Below are 21,587 nucleotides of genomic sequence, written 5' to 3' on the forward strand. Positions count from 1 at the left end.
TACTTGTGGTCTCTGTCTGTCAAATAAATAAAAAATCTTTAAAACAAACAAACAAACAAACAAACAAACGATATGGCCAACAATATCAGATCCACTGGCAGGCCAGGGTCTGCCCTGCCATGGGAAACAGTCTGAGCTGGGTCTGGAAAAGGAGGAGGGTCCAGACCTGAGCAATAGCAGTGGCAGGGGGGCAGCAGTGCATCTGGGGTTGGGTTACAATGTGCAGAAATTTCCTACACTTGATCAGAATCAAGGCTGCAGTGATTTCTTCTGTTCGCTTGCTTGTTTGCTTTTAGGGTTCGATCAGCTTCCCACTTATTTCTAAGACTTGCACCTGTTTTACTTACAGGGCATCAGGGCCATAAAACAGCTCACACATAAAACCACCTGCAGCCAGAGACTTTAAAAGTGACAATTACTAAATAAAATAATCCCAGCAGTGTCTATTTTACTTAAAAAATTTTACCAGATATTTGTTTATTTGCTTCCTAACTTTTCTCTAAAATAACTAGTTTTAGCAGCAGTTCACATTTCCACTTACTTTTTCTTCCTACTTTCCAGGAAAGTGTTGTTTCCACAACTGTAAAACTGGAGGGATATGACGTTCTTGTCTAATTGTCCCTCTGGGTAGGTGCACTATACCTATCCTGTGTTAAACTTGGCTGAAGGGAGCTTCTGAACTCAGTTCTCATTATTAGAAAACCCATCCTTATACAGAACAGGTCTTCCTTAATCCCAATCCAAACCTCTGGCCCCTGGGTCTAAAGCTCTGGTTTGAAGCCTGCTGCTGGATTTACTTCTGGCTCTATGAAGTCAGTTCTCAAAACCACACTTACCCGCCAAGCCTCCCGCTCCCACCTATTCAGCCTAACTCCTGCCTTCAACCAGACCCTTCAATTCTCAAAGCCCCCAATGGAAACCACACCCCCAACACTGACCTCAAGTGCTCAAGGCCAGGGCCTACCCTGTTCCCAACAGAAGAGGCAATAGTGCTCCTGCTGACAAAATCAGGGCTCTGCCCACCGGCACCCACCATGCCACAAGCGGAGCTGTGGATTCAACATGTGTTTAATGAGCACCGAACTGTGTATCAGGAACACAAAGCTGATCGAGATGGAGCTCCTGCCCTAGAGGCTCACAGTCTACCCAGAGATCTAAGTCATTTATAGTGTTATGCTTTAAGTGCAGAGTGAGCAATGTGCAAGAGTGGGCAGGGAGACAGGGACCGCTGAAGAGCAGAAAGTGGGAGGGCAACACAGGCAAAGGCACTGAGACACAGAAATTCATGCCAACTTCTGAAGAAAACCAGGTATCACTAGAATGTTGATAAACAAAAGGGGAAAATGAGAATTGAATTGAGACTGGCCCGGAGGCCTGTATCTTACCTTCCTAGCTGGCCAAGGCTGGTGGTAAACCCATAGGAAAGCATTTACTCTGCCATCCCACTCATACTAAATGATCAAAGTGGCTGCTTCCTCCATGCAGCCGTCCTTAAATTCCAGCCCAGAGGACAGAGGTCACAGGGAGTCAAGATGGGGAAGGGGGCCAAAGTAGAGACACCACCAGAGGCAGATTCACAGGGAGCTGAGAGGACAGACCCAGTCCAGTCCAGCCAACATAGAACAACGGGGTGTAGGGAGTGGAACGGCTATAAAGACACATAAAAATCTGATGAGATTGCTTTTGAAATTGTCCAACCAGTGGAAATGCACCTGAGAACCTACTGGGAGGCAGACTCTGGCCACTGGGGAAGTCATGAGGATGATACGCACAGCAAAGAGCCCACTATTCTGTTATAACAGGAGGTGGGGTGGTGAGGGGGATGAGAGGGCTGTTTGGGCTCAGAGGAGAGGCCAAATGGGTGCACCTCCTACCCAGCAATAAAGCAAGTGGGTAGGGCAAATATCTGGGAAAGCCATCCTGTCCTGTTGGGGGGCTGTGGGCTATGTAGCTATGTATGCTACTTGGTCACAAGGAGCACTGCTCCACCTGCCTGGGCTGTGTGCAGAACCCGGGGCTGTGGAGTGGGGAGTGGGAGAAACTAAGTCTCCTGGGGCTTTTGAGGTGTCTGCCACCCACTGTGGGGTACCTAAGGATGCCTCCTGGTCTACCTCCATCTCAGAAATCTCCTCCTCTGTCTTCTGGGGGTTCTGGACGCCCTGGTGGAACTGGATCTGGCTTCTGGGCAGGTAGGTTAGCAGATCCTGAAAGTACAGGAACAGGTGTAGGGGTCATCTCCCCTGGCTGGGACGGGGCTGGCCCCACAGGACCAGAATCAGTGCTGCATGCAGAACTAGACAAGGTGGGGGACTCCACAGACCCAAGGCTGTTCTTCTTGGCCCACTGCTGTTCAGGGAGAGTATTTCTGCATGTAGAGTTGGAACTACAAAGAGCAGGGGTGGCCACAACAATGGGGACAGCGCCCATGTTGAGTACCAGGGCCTCTGAGTACCTAGCTAAGTACTGCCTCACCAGAGGCAGCTGTGGGGCCATTGTGGGCTGGCTTGAGGCAGCAGGTAGCGGGGCAAGGTGATACAGCATGGTATTCAGTGAAACTGTTCGGGTTTTGAAAAACTTCCTTGAGATCCTGGCAGAAGAGCTCATAATCATCAGAAAGGAGCAGGTCCCCATCGATGATGGGGGCTGCCCATGCCTGGGGTCAGTCCATCAGGTGCCCTAGGATCTCCCAAGACACAGGAGAGGTTGTCCTGATAGTGCTCAAAGCAGAAGGGCAGACTGGTCCAAAAGCCATGGGGAGCCATCAAAGGTGCATGGGTGACGGGACACCTGGGTGGCTCAGTCGGTTAGGCGGCTGCCTTGGCTCAGGCCATGATCCCGGGTCCTGGGATCGAGTCCCGCATTGGGCTCCTTTCTCAGCGGGGAACCTGCTTCTCTCTCTCTGCCTCTGCCTGCCTCTCTGCCTACTTGTTCTCTCTCTCTCTGAAAAATTAATAAATAAATCTTAAAAAAAAAAAAAAGGTGCATGGGTGTGAGACTGGAACACAGCAGAAGTCCACCCTGGGGGCCATGGGCCAGGCATGCGCAGAGCCGGGGACCCCCTTCTGTGGGCTTACCACTAGGAGCACTAATGGCCGTGCTCTTCTGCTCCATGGTTGTGCAAGCGCACACACAGGGTCCCCACAGCAGGGCTGCTCAATCCAGGGATTCACTGGGGTGGGGGACGTATGTGACCCCTGGAGAGACCTGGTCCATCTGCTGCCAAGGGTGTGCAATGGCATAACTGGTTGCCACCCAGATGGGATTGTGAGGGCCCTGCCAACACGCCAGCCAAGGGGCATGCCGGGAACAGAGGGGAGTTGCCACACCAACTATAAGAAGAAGGAGGAAGAAAGAAGAGATGGCGCAGTGGGGAGAGTGGTCATGACACAACAGGACAGAGATGGGCTGAAAAGGAGTGTGGCAAACCTAGGCATCCCAGGTAACTGCTGAGGGTCAGAGCAGCTGACAGCTGTGGCCTCAGGAATGTTGAGAAGAGCTGATGGGACTGTCAGATGCAGGCCACCATCCAAGGCAATCTGTCCAAAAACAAGGTGGGGAAGAGTGGGAACAAGGCCAAACCAGCTCCACTGTGCAGCAGGAGGAATCCCAGGCAAATCCCAGGAACCCAACTGGGAGCTCTGAGTGGAAGGAGAGCCCAGGAGGCAGGCCTGTGAGGTCTGAGAGGGTGGGCAAATGCCACCTGTGATGTTTTACGGGCAAGGCATGATGCCAGATGCTGTCAGTCACAGGATAAGGAAAGGGGGCCAGATCAGAATCCCCAGGGTTTCCTTAGATGGCCTGGCTGGCTGTCAGGGAGTTTCAGGAAAATGACAGAAGCAACCTTTTACTGAGTGCTCTATCTGTGCCAAACACTGACCCCCTGATGAGGCTGGTACTCTTATCATACCAGAGGCAGAGTAGTGAATGAAGTCATTTGTCTGCGGCCATACACCAACCACCACTAAGTGATGGAGGCAGCTGAACTTGACTCTAAAGACCACAGCTTAACCACCACATGTCACCATGCTGGTTAGGAACTACACTTCAATCCACCGAGAAGGAGTCCCCTAGTCACCCCAAACACTGTGACTGTTATGTAAGTGCCAAAAGATCCTTTAACATCAAAGCACTAGGAGCTTGAAAGGTGCTACCTTTATCCTCAACAGAAGCCTGGGGACCCACTATTCTCTGTGCCCTCCAACCTCCTCATCCGCGCTTTCCAGACTCACCTCACCACTCAAGACTATAGCCTGTTGGCAAAGATACCCCACTTTGAACACCACCTCCCTGTGTCCCCATTCCTGTCAACAGCCCAGCATCCACACCCCCAAGTTTAAACCCGCTTGCTACATCTTCTTTCACCATCCCAAAGTCACTCGTGTAAAGGGCCTGGAGAGCAGTGGTCATCAACCCTAAGCAGCCCAAAGAGCCCCAAAGTGGAAAAGGAGGCTGCAACCATCATCTTCCAATGCCAGGAGCCCTCTCCCAGGGCTCTCACGCTGCCCAGCTTGATAGTGGCCACATCTTCAGTCTCTCGTAGCCACCACAGAACACTCTGCAACCCCTCCACACACACCCTAATGCTCCATCAACTCACAACGGGGTACCACGGTCTGCACAAACCCTTGGGCATAGTTGCCCATGTGTTTATCTCTCCTGTCCCCATCAGAGTGAGATCCTCCAGGGAGATACAGCTCTGCTGGGCTTTCTGCTGAGCACCTCCCAGGGCAGCCTGCAGCACTCGAAGCTGCTAGGACCACCAGCACCCACCTTTGCCACCCAAGAATTCTGGAACCTCTCAGGTTCCAGGGGAGGTTCTTCCACCTGAAAACCCTTCCCATCCTAACACAGGAAAAGAATATGCTAGAGCCTGCCAGCAGCAGTGGCCTAAGGGGCAGCACACAAATGCAGTCCACTTGTGAGCCCAGTTCAGTCCCACATGGAGTTCTGAAAACCAGTGACTGTGAGCCATGCCCCAGCTCCTCCCACCAATCTGAGGTTAAGTGCCAGGCTGCATGCAAAAACCACATCCCATGCTCAGGACAGAGTGCACACGACCCAGGTCTCTGCCCTGGATTCCTCCCAGTCCCAAACTCCCACCCCCAGTCAGAACCCCAGCTGTTTCCTGCCTGCTCAGCAGCATGTCTGTGTGGTCCCTGTAGCCTGAGGGAGAAGAGAAGGCTCGCTTGCTCCAACCAGCCAGCCCTGGTTCAGGCTTTGGGTCTGAACCTTCCTTGGCTACCAGTCTGTTGACCTCTCTCCCTTCTCTCCCCAACCTAACACTGAAGGATTTGGGCCCTTCTCCTGGACTGCACAGGGCTCTACTCAAGGAACACGTACCAGGACGCACGCGGACGCACACGCATCTGCCTCCCCGCAAATCCCAAAAGCACCGCGAATGCTAGAGCATTCTCAGCTCCGAGGTGACCAGGGGCCCCGGGGGTAGAATAACTTGCCCAATGCCTCACAGCGAGTGGAGGGCAGACCACTGCACCACCCCTCCCGCAAACGCCACGCAGGAAACCGCCGGGATATGAGTTCACAAGTCCCACTGCAAAAAGAAGCCGACCTACCTGAGGCTGCGCGAAGCGTCCGTGAAGAGGGTCCACGGATCTGCGGCTGGAGACTGCGGACCGGTCCCCTCCCGGAGCGAGAGTCCAAATGCCACCTAAAAAGTGCAGAACAATATCGGCCGCCGTGAGGCTAGGCGGAGTGCGGGGGCGACCTCCGAAGACCGCGGGAAGCACCCGAACATGACTACAGGATCTTCCCAGCCTGCGGCGCGACCGAGAAACTGAGGCTCGCGTTCAGAAGGGCAACTGGGACACAGTCCAGGGACTCTGAGCGCTTCCCTGCGGACAGGGGCTTAGGAAGGGATGGAGGGGCGGGGCCCCAGCCGGCCGCTCAGGTTCCCGCCGCCCCACTGACCCGCGGGGGCGAAGGTGGCTACACCAGTTCGGACTGGCGCAGCGGTCAGAGCCGGAACACGTCGCGCAGCCACGCCCCCTGCGTGCGCGCGGCCGCCCCATACGACCCACGCTGGCTTCCCAGGAGGGCCGCGCCTGCGCCCTGAGCCTTGGGGCGCAGGGCTGCGCAGGCGCTCCCAGGCCCTGCCCGCGGGGCAGTGCGGCGCGGGGTTTCATGGGAGCGCGTTCAACCTGGCAGCGCGAAGTCGGTGGAGCCGGTCGGGCCGCCTTTGCGCCCGACCGTTCGCGTGGGGCAGCCAGGGCTGGCGGTGTCCGGCAGGGAGATGAAATGCGCTGGGGCTGAGGAACAGATAGCTGGAGGGAGGGGCCGGACGCCCACTCGGCTTCCCCAGAGAAGTTTGAGTCGTTGCCACTGCCCTCCATCAGTTGGGCACTGAGGGGCTACTGAAAGTCAGAAGGGATGCTGGGGACAGAGGGCATCAGGGAGGGTTTGGGCATAGAGGGGCAGCAGCGCTTCTATGTAAAGTGTCTCACCACCCAGTGCCTGGTTCTACATAACCTCCGGCCCAGGAGTAAAAGGGCAGGGCAGGGCTGGCAGCGAGGAATCCTCACCAGGGTGCCTGGGGACTGGCAAGCGGGGGCCTGTGGGTTTTCTAGTGGGTGGGTTTGTGTTACCTACCCCGGTCGAGGCCGGACCGAGAGAGGACAATGAGGGCAGGCTGCCAAGGCCAAGTTTGCTGCCCAAGAGTGGCAAGCCCAGTCAGCACCCAGAGACTTTGCAAAAGTGAGTGGAGCATGAGGTTGGGTGCTTCTTGCGTGCACCGCTCCATGTCTTCTCTTCCCGTGCTTAAGAAGAGGTGGGAGAGGGGGCCGGTCCCCCAGCCCAAAGACCAAATGCCCTGTGGGCCAAGGACCTGGATGCCGGCCAGATGTTATTAGAGCCATCAGCGGAGTGGAATTCACAGGAAAAAGATGGTTCTCCAGGCGAGCACACACATAAGAGACCAGCTCCCTCTCCGCCCTGGTCTAGTGACTCCTTTCATGAAACCATCTCTGAAATGTTATCTGCATTTACACCCAAACTCTCTCTTTGATCTTTGAAACGCGAATCAAAGATCACATTGTACTTTTACTTGGGTCTGTGGGGCTTTCAGCCGTGTTGGCCAAAAATAATAAAAGTGGCACCCAGCCAGGAAACGCCTCCTTGAAGTGTGAATGAAACTTGTATTTTTCGGTTGTATCTTTCCTAATTGACCTAATAATTTAAACTTCCTGCCTCAAAGGAGAGGGGGAGTTCCGACAATTTGGCTTACCTCAGGCACTAGGCAGCTCAGGCCAACTCAAGGCCGGTCAGCAAAGAGCAGGCAGCAGGCTCCTGTAAAAAAAAAAAAAAAAACTAATCCAACCCAGCCAAGCTATCAGAAATCACCTTTTTTTTTAGATTTTATTTGTTTATTTGACAGAGAGAGACTCAGCGAGAGAGGAAACAAGCACGGGGAGTGGGAGAGGGAGAAGCAGGCTTTCCCACCAAGTAGAGAGCCCAATGCGGGGCTGGATCCCAGGATCCTGGGATCATGACCTGAGCTGAAGGCAGTCGCTTAACAAATGAGCCACCAGGTGCCCCAGAAATCACTGTTTTTTATTCAGATTGCTTTTATTCAGGTCAGCTTCTATGTATAAATATTTTTTTAATTGCAGTAAAATACACATAACAAAATTTACCTTTTTTCTTTTTTTTCAAAATTTATCTTTTTTAAAAAAAAGATTTTATTTATTTATTTGAGAGCAAGAGAGAGAAAAAGCATGAGAGGGGGATGGGTCAGAGGGAGAGGCAGACTCCCTGCTGAGCAGGGAGCCGGAAGCCAGACTTGATCCTGGGACTTTAGGATCATGACCTGAGTCAAAGGCAGTTGCCCAACCAACTGAGCCACCCTGGTGCCCCCAAATTTACCCTTTTCAAACCATTTCTGGGTGTACAATTCAGTGGCATTAAGCATATTCACACTGTTGGGCAACCTTCACCACCACCCATCTCCAGAACTTTATCATCACCTCAGACAGAAACTGGACCCATTCTAATTCCTGGCTGCTACCTCTGTCCCAGCCTCTGGTAACCTCTATTCCATTTTGTTAATTTACTTATTCTAGGTACCTCATATCTAAGTGGAATCATACATTATTTGTCCTTTCACTTACAATAATGTTAAAGAGGTTTGCAGTGTAGGACCTAATTTTTGTTCCTTTATAAAGCTGAATAATATTCAATAATATGTACATACCACATTTTGTTTATCCATTCAGCTGTTGATGGCCACTTGGTTTGCTTCCATCTTTAGGCTATTGTGACTAATACTGCTCTTAACACGGGTGTACAATTATTTATGTGAGTCCTGCTTTCAGTTTTTTTAGGTATATACCTAGGAGTGGAATGGCCGAATCACATGGTAATCCTATGTTTAACCTTTTGAGAAACTGCCAGACTTTTCCATAGCAGTTGCATCATCTAATATTCCCACCAGCAATGTACAAGGGTTCCAATTTCTCCACATCCCCACACTTACTCTTTTCTGGGGTTGGTTGGTTGGTTTGTGTGTGTGGGTGGTTTTTTGTTTGTTTGGTTTTTTTGATAATAGCCATCCTAGTGGGTGTGAAGAGGTATTGCATGGTTTTAATTTTAGCAATGAGAGAAATTCAACATCGTTTCGTGTGTTTATTGGCCATTTGTATATCTTCTTTGGAGAAGTTTCTGTTCAAGTCCTTTGGCCATTTTTTAATTGGGCTTTTCTTGTTGTTTTATTGTTGTTGCGTTTTAAGTGTTCTTTGTAGATTTTAGATGTTAATCCCTCATCAGATATAAAATTTGTGAATATTTTCTCTCATTCTGTGGTTTATCTTTTCAGTCTCTTGATGGTTTCCTTTGAGGTACAGAGCTTTTAAATTTTGATAAAGTCAAATTATCCTTTGTTTTCTTTTGTTATTTTGGTGTCATATCCTTTGTTTTCTTTTGTTATTTTGGTGTCATATCCAAATCGTTGCCAAATCCAATGTTGTGGAAATTTTCCCCTGTTTTTTTTTCCTAAGAATTTTATAGTTCTAACCCTTATGTTCAGGTCTTTGATCCATTTGAGTTGTTTTTTATATAACTTGGTTTTTGGGGGTTTTTTGTTTTTGCTTTTGCATGTGGTTATCTAGTTTTCCCAGTATCACTTGTTGAAAAGACTGTCCTTTTCCCATCACTTGGCACCCTTGTCAAAAATTAACTGACAATATAAACTTTGGTTTATTTCTGGGTGCCTGGGTGGCTCAGTGGGTTAAAGACTCTGCCTTCGTCTCAGGTCATGATCCCAGGGTCCTGAGATCGAGGCCCGCATCGGGCTCTCTGCTCAGCAGGGAGCCTGCTTCCCCCCTCTCTCTCTATCTGCCTCTCTGCCTACTTGTGATTTCTGTCTGTCAAAAAATAAAAAAATAAATAAAATCTTAAAAAAAAAAACTTTGGTTTATTTCTGAGATTTCTATTTTATTCCATTGATATCTATGGCTGTCACTATGTCATACAGTCTTGATTATTGTAGCTTCATAATAAGTTTTGAAATCAGGGGCTCCTGGGTGGCTCAGTGGGTTAAAACCTCTGCCTTCCGCTCAGGTCATGATCTCAGGGTCCTGGGATCAAGACCCGCATCCGGCTCTCTGATCAAGCCCCGCATCGGGCTCTCTGCTCAGCAGGGAGCCTGCTTCCTCCCTCTCTATCTGTCTGACTCTCTGCCTACTTGTGATTGCTCTCTGTCAAATAAATAAATAAAATGTTTTAAAAAATATGTTTTGAAATCAGAAAGTTTGAGTCTAATTTCACTCCTTTTTTCCAAGATTATTTTGGTTATTTGGTTATTTATATAAATTTTAGGATGGGTTTCTCTAGTTCTACAAAAAAGAAAAAAAAAGAAAAAGAAACACTGTTGGGATTTTGATAGGGATTGCCTTTAGTCTGTATATCGCTTGGTATGGTATGGATATTTCAATAATATTAAGTCTTCTAGTCCATGAGTATGGGATGTCTTTCCATTTAAGTCTTCTATAATTTCTTTCAGTGATGTTTTGTAGTTTTTAGTGTGCAAGTCTTTTGCTTATTTGGTTAAATTTATTCCCATATATCTTATTCTGTTTGATGTTATTATAAGTAGGATTATTTTCTTAATCGCCTTTTCAGATTGCTCATGGTTGTTCTATAGAAATGCAGCTTTTTGGCGTGTGTATCCTACAACTTTGTAGAATGTATTTATTAGCTCTAGCAGTGTTTCTGTGGAATCTTTAGAGTTTTCTACATAGAATTTCATGTCACTTGTGAACAGAGATAATTTTACTTCTTCCTTTACAATTTGAATTTGTTTATTTCTCTTTCTTGTCTTATTGTTCTGGCTAGGACTTCTAGCAGTAAGTTGAATAGAAGTGGCAAGAGCAGACATCCTTGCCTTGTTCCTGATTTTAGAGGCAAAGCTTTCAGTTTTCACCATTGATCTTCATCAGGGGCCTTTCCCAGAGCCCATTGGTGGATGCCTGAGCCCCGAACCAGGAATACCAGGGTCTCTCTGTTCAGCCAGCACCCTTTCTCATTCTACCAAAATTTTCCCTAAAAAATATAGAGTTGAATCCTTTGGTGCCTTTCTCAAAGGTCCCACTTTGCAGAAAGAGTCTATTTTCTCTTCTTCTGGTAGGGCTGTGCCCTAAGTGATTAGCATGGATGCCTCAGAGACCCTTCTAATTTAGCCAGGGGGCTGGGCACCTGAGCCTGGCACCCCTGGGGTTCCTTGTGCTTCAGCTTTGTTATGGACTGAATGTTTGTATCCCCCTAAAATTCATACGTTGAAATCCTAACCCCTAATGTGATCACATTAGGAGGTGTGGCTCTTAGAGCTCTCATGAATGAAATCAGTGCCCTTATAAAGGAGACGTCACGCAGCTCCCTCATTCCTTCTGCCACATGAAGACCCAGGGAGAAGTTGGCTGTCTATAAACAGAAAGTAGGTTTTTACCAGACATCAGATCTGCTGGTGCCTTGATTTTGGACGTCCCAACATCCGGAACTGAGAGGAGTAAATTTCTGTTGTTTATAAATCACCCAGTCTATGGTATTCTGTTATTGCAATCTTAAGTAAGACAAGCTTTTAGAAACCATTGTTGTCTTTGTCGGTTTCTTTACATTCTTTCTTTCTCTTTTGAAATTGGGACAAGATTTGCTTCAACAATATACACAAATCTTAAAAGCGCAGTTCCATAAAAGTTGTGCAGTAAGCCACCACCACACACAATTAAGCTATAGAATGTTGCATTACCCAGAAAGGGTTTCCATCCCTCACAGGACTTCTGATTTCTGCTGCATAGCTTTATTTTGCCTGTTCTGGAACTTCTTAACCATGGAATCCCAGAGCGTGGACTCTGTGTTTGACCCAATATTTGTAAGATTCATCTGTGTTTATGGTTCCAAGTGTCTCATTTGTTATTGCTGTGTGGCACTTGTTGCATATGACTACACAATCCGTTCATCCAGTCTCCTGTTAGTGGACATTCAGGTGATTTTTCATTTGGAGCCATCAAGAACAAAGCTATGAGCATTCTTGAAAAAGTTCTTTGTGTTGACTTAGGGTTTAATTTCTTTAGGGGGAATATCTATGAGTGGACTTGCTGGGTCATGGGGTAGGTACATATATTTAACTTTATAAGAAGCTGTCAGATGTTTTCCAAAGTATCTAGAACTTTTACACTTCCTCCAGCATGGCATAAGAATTCCAATAGCTCCTCCTCCTCACCAACACGTGGTATTGTCGGTCTTCTTACTTGTAATCATTCTGGCAGGAATGGAGTGGTATTTCTTTGTGGTTTTGATTTCCCTGACAACTGATGATGTGCATGTTTTAATGTGGTTGTTTGTCATTTTTTATTAATTTACAAGAGATTTTTCATCCATTCTTCATTTAGAAGTGTTTGTCAGATATATGTATTTTATATATGTTCTCTTAGTCTGTCACTTGCCAATTCATTTTCTTTTGAAGACTAGAAGTTTCCCATCTTTGTGGCTAGTGCTTTTTGTACCCTAAAAAAAACCTCACTAACCTAACATTGTGAAGTTTTTTTACTCTGTGTACTTCTGGAGGTTCTATTGTTTTAGTTCTTACATGTATGTCTATGGTATATTTTAAATCAATTTTTGTGCATGATAGGAGTTACGAGTTGAAGTTCATTTTTATCCATATGGACATGCCAATTTCTGGCACTGTTTGTTGAAATAAAAATGGTCCTCTTCTCAACTGCATTACCTTGGCAATTTTGTTAAAATCCAGTTACCACATTTGTGTGGTTCTAATTCTGGACCCTCTATTCTGTCACTGATCTTTGTCCTTAGGAAAAAACATACTCGATTACTTACTGTAGCTTTAGAGTAAGACTTGAAATTAGATAGTTATATCCTCCAGCTTTGTGTTCTTTTTCAAAATTGTTTTAGCTACTCTAATTTTTTTTTAATATTTTATTTATTTGACAGAGAGAAATCACAACTAGGCAGAGAGGCAGGCAGAGAGAGAGGAGGAAGCAGGCTCCCTGCGGAGCAGAGAGCCCGATGTGGGGCTCGATCCCAGGACCCTGAGATCATGACCTGAGCCGAAGGCAGAGGCTTTAAGCCACTGAGCCACCCAGGCGCCCCTACTCTAATTTTTTTATACTGCCATATGTTTTAGAACCAACTTGCCAATTTCTATGAGAAGTCACCTTGTCAATTTCTAATGAGATTTTGATTAGGATTGTGTTGAATCTGTAAGTAAATTTGGAGATAGGGAACTTCTTAACGATATCACGTTTCCAATTCATGAACAGATTATACCTCTTTGTTTATTTAGGTCTTCAATAGTTTCTTTCAGGAATTGTTACAGTTTCCAGTACACAGATCTGCATGTGTTTTGTTAAATTTATCCCTAAGCATTTTATGGTTTTCGATGTTATTATAAATAGTACTTTTACATTTTTTCAGTTTGCAGTTTTTCATTGCTGGTATGTAAAACTAGAATTGACATGTTATCTTGAGATTTTGCTTAATTCACTTACTAGTTCTAGTAATTATTTTATAGTTTCATTAGGATTTTCTAAGGATATGACCCTGTTGTCTACAAATAAAAACAAGTGTGCTTCTTTCTTATATATATATGACATTTGTATATTTATATCTAGATATAAGATGTGTATGCATACATACATATTTGTACATATAACTACATTTGTACATATAACTAATAGAGATTTTTTTTCCTTTGTTGCTGTGGCCGGGACTTTCAGTAATAAAGTTCAGTAAAAGTGGTAGGAGTAGGCACCCTTGACCTACTCCTAATCTTAGAAGGAAAATGTTTGATCTTTGACTATGAAGTCTGGTGTCAGTCGCAGATGTTTTTCATAGACACCTTTTTATCCGGTTGAAGGCGTTTCCTTTCAGTCCTAATTTTCAGTGTTTTGTTTTTTCATAATGGGTGTTGAATTTGGTCAAACGCTGTTATGCCACCTATTGTCATGATCACAATATTTTTCTTTTTCATTCTGTTAGTGTGATAAATTACAGTGATTGCATGTTGAATACAAAGTCACTTTGCATTCCTGGGATTGAGCTCACTTGGCCATAATCAGTTCTTTGTATGTATTGCTAGGTTCAACTTGCTCATATTTTGTGGAGGACCTTTGCGTCTATGTTCTTGAAGGATACTGGTTTGTTACTTTCTTTTCTTAGGATGTCATTGTCAGAGTAACACTGGCCTCATAAAATGACAGGAAGAGATTCTTCCTCCTCTGTTTTCTGAAATAATTGGTACAACATTGGCATTATTTCTTCCTTAAGTGTTTGATAAAATTCATCAGTGAAACCATCTGGACCTGGAGTTTTCTTAATGGAATAGTTTTTTATGAAGAATTTAATTCTTTTGATTGACATGGAGCTTTTTATATTTTCTACTTCTTCCTGTGTAAGTTAAGGAATCCGTCCATTTCTAAATTGTCAAATTTATTGAATTAACTTTGTTCATAATATTGTCTTATTATCTTTATTTATTTATTTTTAAAGATTTTATTTATTTACTTGACAGACAGAGATCACAAGTAGGCAGAGAGGCAGGCAGAGAGAGGGGGGCAGGGAGCAGGCTCCTCGCTGAGCAGAGAGACCAGCCCCACTGGTCCATCCGAGGACCCTGAGATCATGACCTGAGCCAAAGGCAGAGGCTTAACCCACTGAGCCACCCAGTCTTATTATCTTTTTTTAAAAGATATCCCAGTTTATTGGGGTACAAGGTGGTTCAGTGGGTTAAGCATCTGCCTTTGGCTCAGATCATGATCCCGGGGTCCTGGGATCCAGCCCTTTTTCAGGCTCCTTGCTCAGCTGGGAGTCTGTTACTCCCTCTCCTTCTGCTCCCACACCACTTGCGTTCTCTCTCTCTTTAATAAATAAAATATTTATTTTTTAAAAAAAAGTTTATTTATTTAAGAGAGAGACAGAGAGACAGAGCATGAGTGGTGGGGAGAAGCAGAGGGAAAGGAGGAAAGAGAAGCAGTTTCTCCACTGAGCAGGGAGCCTGACACGGGGCTAGATCCCAGGACTCTGAGATCACGACCTAAGCTGAAGTCAGATGCTTAATCAACTGAGCTGCTCAGGGACTCCATTGCCTTCTTATCTTTTTAATGCCTGTAAACTCTGTAACAGTGTTTCTTCTTTTCTTTCATTCCTGATAATGGTAATTTTGTTAATAACCAATATTTAATTTTATTGATCATCACTTGTTTTCTATGTTACTGATTTCCGCTTTTATATTTATTATTTCCATCTTCTTTCCCGTGATCTGAATTTGCTCTTCTTCTTCTGCTTTCTTCAGGAGGTTGTGTGATCAGAGATCATAAACACAAGTATTTTTTAAATACAAGTCATTTTCTTTTTGACACGAGTATTTTTTTCTTTTTAACACAAATGTTTTAAAGCTATACATTTGCTTCTAATTACTTCATTGGCTGCATCCCAGAAACAATGAAGTGTTATGTTTTTATTATTGTCAGTTCAAAATATTTTCCAATTTCTCTTTTGAGTCCTTTCATCCTTGGGTTATTGAGAAGTATGTTGTTTAATTTCTAAATATTTGAGGGATTTTCAAGATATCTTTCTGTGATTTTTTTAATGTGATTTTCTCTCAGTGTGTAGCCTCCTTGGTGAAAGTTCCATGGGTACTTGCAAGGAATGTGAAGAATAAAACAAATGTGAAAAATGAAGGTGGGAATCTAGTACAGTCACTTCAGAAAAACTCTTGTAATGTTAAACATACACCTACCATAGATCCTAGCCATTTCACTCCTAGATGCATTTCCAAGAAAAACGAAAACATACATGCACACAAACAATTGTTCATTAATATTCATTGCAGCTTCACTAATAATAGACAAAATGACCTAAACATCCACCAAGAGGTAAATGGATAAACAAAATGTGGTACATCTGTACTGTGGAACACACTCATCAAGAAAAAAAAAAAAAAAGAACCAGCTATTGATATACAACTGAGTAAAAGAAATCTGATGCAAGGGCACCTGGGTGGCTCAGTCGTTGGGCATCTGTCTTCAGCTCAGGTCATGATCCCAGGGTCCTGGGATAGAGCCCCGCATCAGGCTCCCTGCTTGGCAGGAAGCCTGCTTCACCTCTCCCACTCCCCCTGCTTGTGTTCCCTCTCTCACTATGTTTCTCTCTGTCAAATACATTAAAAAATCTTTAAAAAGAAAAAAAGAAAGAAATCTGATGCAGAAGAGCATATACTCTATGACTCCTTTTATAGAAAATCAATAGTGACAGAAAGCTGATGGTGTCCTGGAGCCTGAAAAAGTGGAAAGGGGAATAAGGAAATATTTGGGATTTCTATATTTTGATTGTTGGGACGGCTTCTTGAGAATATACATCTGTCAACACAGGATCAAATTGTTCACTTTTAAATGGGTGCAGTCTATCACATGTAAATTATATATGTTGTTAAAGTTTTTAATAAACTTCAAACTGAAAAGTTATCCTTTAGAATACAGGAGAAAATAAAGTGGCTTTCTGTTGGGGACTGTTTATTCTGTAGTTGTTGGGCATAGTGTTCTATAAATGTCAGTTAGGTTTCAGTGGTTGATAATATTGTTCAGCTCTCCTGAAATACCTCTAGTTGTGTCAGTTGCTAGAAACAGATGTTAAAATCTCTAAATGTGATTAGGATTCATCCACTTCTCATTGTAATTCTGCCATTCTGTTATTAAGTGCGTGCACATTTACGATTGTTATCCTTTCCTGATGAATTGAGCCTTTTATTACTATGAAATGGCCCTGCCCATCTTCGGTAAAATTCCTTCTCTTGCAGTCGATGTCGTTTGATATTAATATTGCCACATCAGCTTTCTTTCTTTTTCTTTTTCTTTTTTTTTTTAAGGTTTTATTTACTTGAGATAGCTTGAAAGCAAGAGTGCAAGAAGGGGCTGGGGGTAGAGATAGAGGGAGAGGGAGAAGCGCAGGCTCCCAGGGAGCCCAACTCAGGACTCGATCTCAGAACCCTGGGACCACAACCTGAGCTGAAGGCAGATGCTTAACCAACTGAGCCACCCAGGCACCCTGACATATCAGCTTTCTAATGTTTAACTTTTGGATTGTGTATCTCTTTCTATCTGTTTATTTTCAGCTTGGATCTGTTTACCTAAAGGTAGACAACGTATAGTTGGAGTTTGCTCTTTTATTATTCATTTATTTATTTGACAAAGATCACAAGTAGGCAGCGAGGCAGGCAGAGAGAGAGAGGAGGAAGCAGGCTCCCCACTGAGCAGAGAGCCCGATTCGGGGCTCGATCCCAGGAACCTGAGATCATGACCTGAGCTGAAGGCAGAGGTTTTAACCCACTGAGCCACCCAGGCGCCCTGATCTTGGTTTTTTTAAATCAAATATATTAATCTCTGCTTTTTACTTGGAGAGTTTAATCCATGTATTTATGTAATTATTGATATTAATTAGGTTTGATGAGGTTTAAGTCCACCATTTTCCTATTTGTTCTCTATTTGTCCCATCTTTTCTTTCTTTCCTTCTTTTTTTCTGTTCCTCATTTTCTCCCTTCTTTTGGGCTTATCGAGGTTTTTTTAGTATTTCATTTTGACTACTCTATTGGCATTTTAGTTGTACCTCCTTTTTTTTTAAGATTTTATTTATTTATTTGACAGAGAGAGACACAGAGAGAGGGAATGCAAGCAGGGGGAGTGGGAGAGAGAGAAGCAGGCTTCCTACTGAGAAGGGAACCCAATGCAGGGCTTGATCTCAGGACCCTGGGATAATGACCTGAGCTGAAGGCAGATGCTTAATGACTGAGCCACCCAGGCGCCCCTAGTTGTACCTCTTTGTATTGTATTCAGGGGTTGTTCTAGGAGTTTACAACATGCATCTTTAAGATTTTTTTTGTTTGTTTTTTGACAGACAGATCACAAGTAGGCAGAGAGGCAGGCAGAGAGAGAGAGAGAGGGAAGCAGGCTCCCTGCCGAGCAGAGAGCCCCATGCGGGACTCGATTCCAGGACCCTGAGATCATGACCTGAGCCAAAGGCAGCGGCTTAACCCACTGAGCCACCCAGGTGCCCCAACATGCATCTTTAATTTACTATAATCTACTTAGAGTAGATATTGTACCACTTCACTTCCCATTAAGTATAAGAACATTGCAACCATATAAGCCAATTTGCAACCATCTTTTTGCTGTTGTTACATTTTTCATTCATATGAACCCAGTCATACATGGTTACAATCCTTGTTTTAAGTAGTCAGTCTCTTTTAAAGAAAATAGCATTTTATTTTAATTTTTTAAGAAAATAGCATTTTAAAGTTTTATTATATTTACTTATTTTTTAATTTAAAACCAATTAGCCAACATATAGTACATCATTAGTTTCAGATATAGTGCTCAATAATTCATCAGTTGCATATAACATCCAGTGCTCATGACATCACGTGGCCTCTTTAATTCCCATCACCCAGGTGCCCTATCCCCCTACCCACCTGCCCTTCTGCAACCCTCAGCTTGTTTCCCAGAGTCAAGAGTCTCTCATGGTTTGTCTCCCCCTCTGATCTCCCCCTCTTCAGTTTTCCCTCCCCTCCCCTATGGTCTTCCGTACTATTCCTTATGTTCCACGTATGAGTGGAAACCATATGATAATTGTCTTCCTCTGCTTGATTTATTTCACTCAGCATAATCCCCTCCAGTTCTATCCATGTTGATCCAAATGGTGGATATTTATACTTTCTGATGGCTAAGTAATACTCCATTGTAAATATGGAGCACATCTTTTAAAAAAATTTTTTAAAGATTTTATTTATTTATTTGACAGACAGAGATCACAAGCAAGCAGATAGGCAGGCGGTGGGTGGGGGGGGCAGAAAGCAGGTTCCCTGCTGAGCAGAGAGCCTGATGCGGGGCTCAATCCCAGGACCCGGAGATCATGACCCGAGCTGAAGGCAGAGGCTTTAACCCACTGAGTCACCCAGGCACCCCAAGGACCACATCTTCTTTATCCATTCATCTGTTGAAGGGCATCTCACCTCCTTCCATAGTTTGGCTATTGTGGGCATTGCTGCTATGAACATTGGGGTGCATGTGCCCCTTCTTTTCAATGCATCTGTATCTTTGGGGTAAATACCCAGTAGTGCAATTGCTGGGTCATAGGGTAGCTCTATTTTTAGCTTCTTGAGGAACCTCCATACTGTTTTCCAGAGTGGCTGCGCCAGCTTGCATTCCCAATTGACCCACATATTCCCCATATCCAGTACTTTTTTGCTCTCAGTCAATCTGAGCTTCCATCTGGTGCAATTTCCCTTTGGCCTGAAGAAACTCCTATTGCATTTCTTGCGGTGTGTGTCAGCTGAGGAGTTATTTCAGCCATCATTTAAATACCTTCCATTCTCCCTCATTTTTTTTTTTAAGATTTTATTTATTTATTTGACAGAGAGAGATCACAAGTAGGCAGAGAGGCAGACAGAGAGAGGAGGAAGCAGGCTCCCTGCGGAGCAGAGAGCCCGATGCGGGGCTCGATCCCAGGACCCTGAGATCATGACCTGAGCTGAAGGCAGCGGCTTAATCCACTGAGCCACCCAGGCGCCCCTCTCCCTCATTTTTGAATATTGTCATTGCACATAGATTTTCTGAATTGGCTTTATTTCTTTTCTCACATAAATTTTGTTCCATTGCTTCTGATCTCCATGTTTTTCTGATGTAAAGTCAGAAATGTGATGTGTCCTTATTCCTCTGGCATCTTTCAGGATTTTCCCTTTATCTTTGGTTTTCAAGAGTTTGACCAAGATATGCCTCTGTGTTTTTTTCATGTTTATACTGCTTGGGATTTGCTGATATTTTTACATATGTAAGTTGATCCAAAATTCATTAAATTTTTGGTTCTTGCTTTTTCATCTTTTTTTTCTGCCCCATTCTTATTCTTTTTCTCCTTCTGTGCCGCAATTACATTAGACTTTCTAGTATGGTCTTTCTGGTCTATATTTCTTGTATCGTCACTCTCTGTTCTTTTTTTTTTTTTTTTTTTAAGATTTTTATTATATGTTGGGGCAAGGGGCAGAAAGCACAAGCAGGGGGAGCAGCAGGCAGAAGGAGAAGCAGGCTCCTCCCTGAGCAAGGAGCCTGATGCAGGACTTGATCCCAGGACCCCAGGATCCCAGGATCATGACCTGAGCTGAAGGCACCTCCAGTCTGTTCCTATGGTCACTTAAAGTCCATCCAATTACAATTTATTTGTTGTACTTCTCAGCTCTAGAATTTGTTTGGTTCTCTTTTGTAGTTACCATTTCTCTGCTGAAATTCCTTCTGTGCATTCATTGTGACCCTTTTTTTTTCTCCTTTGAGTACTTAAACATATTTATAATACCTGTTTTAAAATTGAATTGAATTGACTTAGGGATGCTTTCTCTTAGCTGCTTTTTTTTCTTGGCTAGGAATCACATTTTCATGTTTCTTACCCATCTAGTAATTTTTTATTGCATTTTGGACATTACAAATGGTACTTTGTAGAGGCTTTGGATTTTCTTCTGAAGCATGTTAACTTGTTTTTGTTTCATTTTAAAGTTTCAGAAACTTACTTTTATATTTGCGAGGGTAGGTCTGTTGCAGTTCTGTCCTTGGTCCTCATTTCACAAATCCTTTCATCCTGGAACATAATTTTTTTTTCCTCTAAGGCATGGACTTTCGGTGGTTTCAATGGAGAACCTGTGGTGTTTGCACAGTCTCCGTACCTTGGCAGGTCTTGAGATCCACACTCTCTCTCCTTTGTGATAGGCAAGAGCCGAAATATCTGTCCATTGTTATCTTCCTATTAGACCCCTTGAGTTTCATTCATACAAAAGCAGTCCAGGAGTCAACCAAGGATTGACATGCACATTTTCAGGGACTTTCTTCCTCATTTCCAAATGCTCTGACTGACCCAAACTCTGTTCTCTGGAACATTGAGCCAAACGGATTACAGCTTTCTGCTCACATTTCAGTCACCCATGCCATGTCATGCAGAGGGTGCTTAGGGGAAAAGCAGTACAAACGTGGATCTCACCCAGGGCATTTCTCTCCTTTCAAAGGTTGGATTCCCTCTAGTTTCCACCACTTTTATTTACTTGTTCTTTAGTACCTTCAAATAATTATCTTTTTTATTTTTTTTAAGATTTTACTTATATATTTGACAGAGAAGAGAGGGAGAACACAATCAGGCAGAGCAGCAGGCAGAGGGAGAGTGGGAAGCAGGCTCCCCACGGAGAAGGAAGCCCAATGAGGGGCTCAATCCCAGGACCGTGGGATCATGACCTGAGGGGAAGGCAGACACTTAACAGACTGAGCCACCCAGGCCCCCCTATCTTTTCTATTTTATCTAGAATTGGCCATTACTAACTCAGGAAAGTTAGCCCTGGGTAAGCTGCTCAGTCATTACTCAGACCCACCCCTCCTTACACTTACTTTATAGGCACCGATCTTGCCGTGCCTGCCTTTGTGGTGAGGACACATGGTGCCTGATGAAATGCTTGGAGCAAATCTGGTGTTCCGCTCACCTCATGTGGCCCTGGCATGTCAGAACCAGGAGGAGGTAAGCTGAAGGAAGTTGGGTCAGGTTCTAAGCCATTGCCCCTTTTCCAAGGATGCATAGTGTGTGGGGAGAGCACAGCCTTCAGACCTTGCAGAGTGGCACATCATGGAAATTTTGGTATGGAAAACACAAAGATTTCATGCCAATGTTCATTTGGCAGCCATATTTTGAGCACCTATTATGTACAAGGCATTACGCTGGGGACAAAGACGTGAATGAGGGCGGCTCCTCTGAGAGGGAAACACCATTCTGTGGGAGCCCTTGGCAGGTCCCTTGCTGGGTATCAGGGAAGGCTTCCTGGAGGGGGATCCTTGCACTGAATCTTAACCAAGGAGGGGAAGTCAGACAGGACAGGGTGGTGGAGGCCCAGTTTGGGGCTAAGGGGACAGCATGGGCAAAGGCTTAAAGTGTGTTGTGGGAGAGGGTACAAGGCAGGAGTAAGATGAGCCCCCAACTCACTGAGCGCCTCCATGGCGGTGGGTGTCTGGTCTTATGGCAGCCCTCAGAGGCTGCGCTGGGGGTCA

At 44.7% G+C, this 21,587-nt stretch overlaps 2 protein-coding genes across 10 annotated transcripts in view; both read right to left on the reverse strand.

Moving 5' to 3' along the window:
• GNB1L (G protein subunit beta 1 like) overlaps window positions 1-6,009 on the reverse strand; it is a 58,918-nt gene extending 52,909 nt beyond the window's left edge. For 3 of the 9 annotated variants that reach the window (XM_046025223.1, XM_046025220.1, XM_046025219.1), the window contains exon 1: window positions 5,574-5,922. The gene's annotated coding sequence lies outside the window, so the exon portion shown is untranslated. The other 6 variants (XM_046025225.1, XM_046025224.1, XM_046025218.1 and 3 more) reach the window with 5 other exon arrangements.
• On the reverse strand, window positions 30-21,535 carry RTL10 (retrotransposon Gag like 10). Its single transcript, XM_046024345.1, is given in 12 exon segments — window positions 30-2,147; window positions 2,149-2,523; window positions 2,525-2,686; window positions 2,688-2,736; window positions 2,738-2,787; window positions 2,997-3,020; window positions 3,022-3,117; window positions 3,120-3,173; window positions 3,175-3,405; window positions 5,574-5,668; window positions 6,159-6,266; window positions 21,523-21,535. Coding segments are annotated over 12 exon segments (1,461 nt in total). The 3' UTR covers window positions 30-1,943.
• Window positions 21,536-21,587: the final 52 nt, after the last annotated feature.

The sequence above is a fragment of the Meles meles genome, chromosome 12 (genome assembly GCF_922984935.1).
Source record: "Meles meles chromosome 12, mMelMel3.1 paternal haplotype, whole genome shotgun sequence".
In the NCBI taxonomy this organism is placed as follows: Eukaryota; Metazoa; Chordata; class Mammalia; order Carnivora; family Mustelidae; genus Meles; species Meles meles.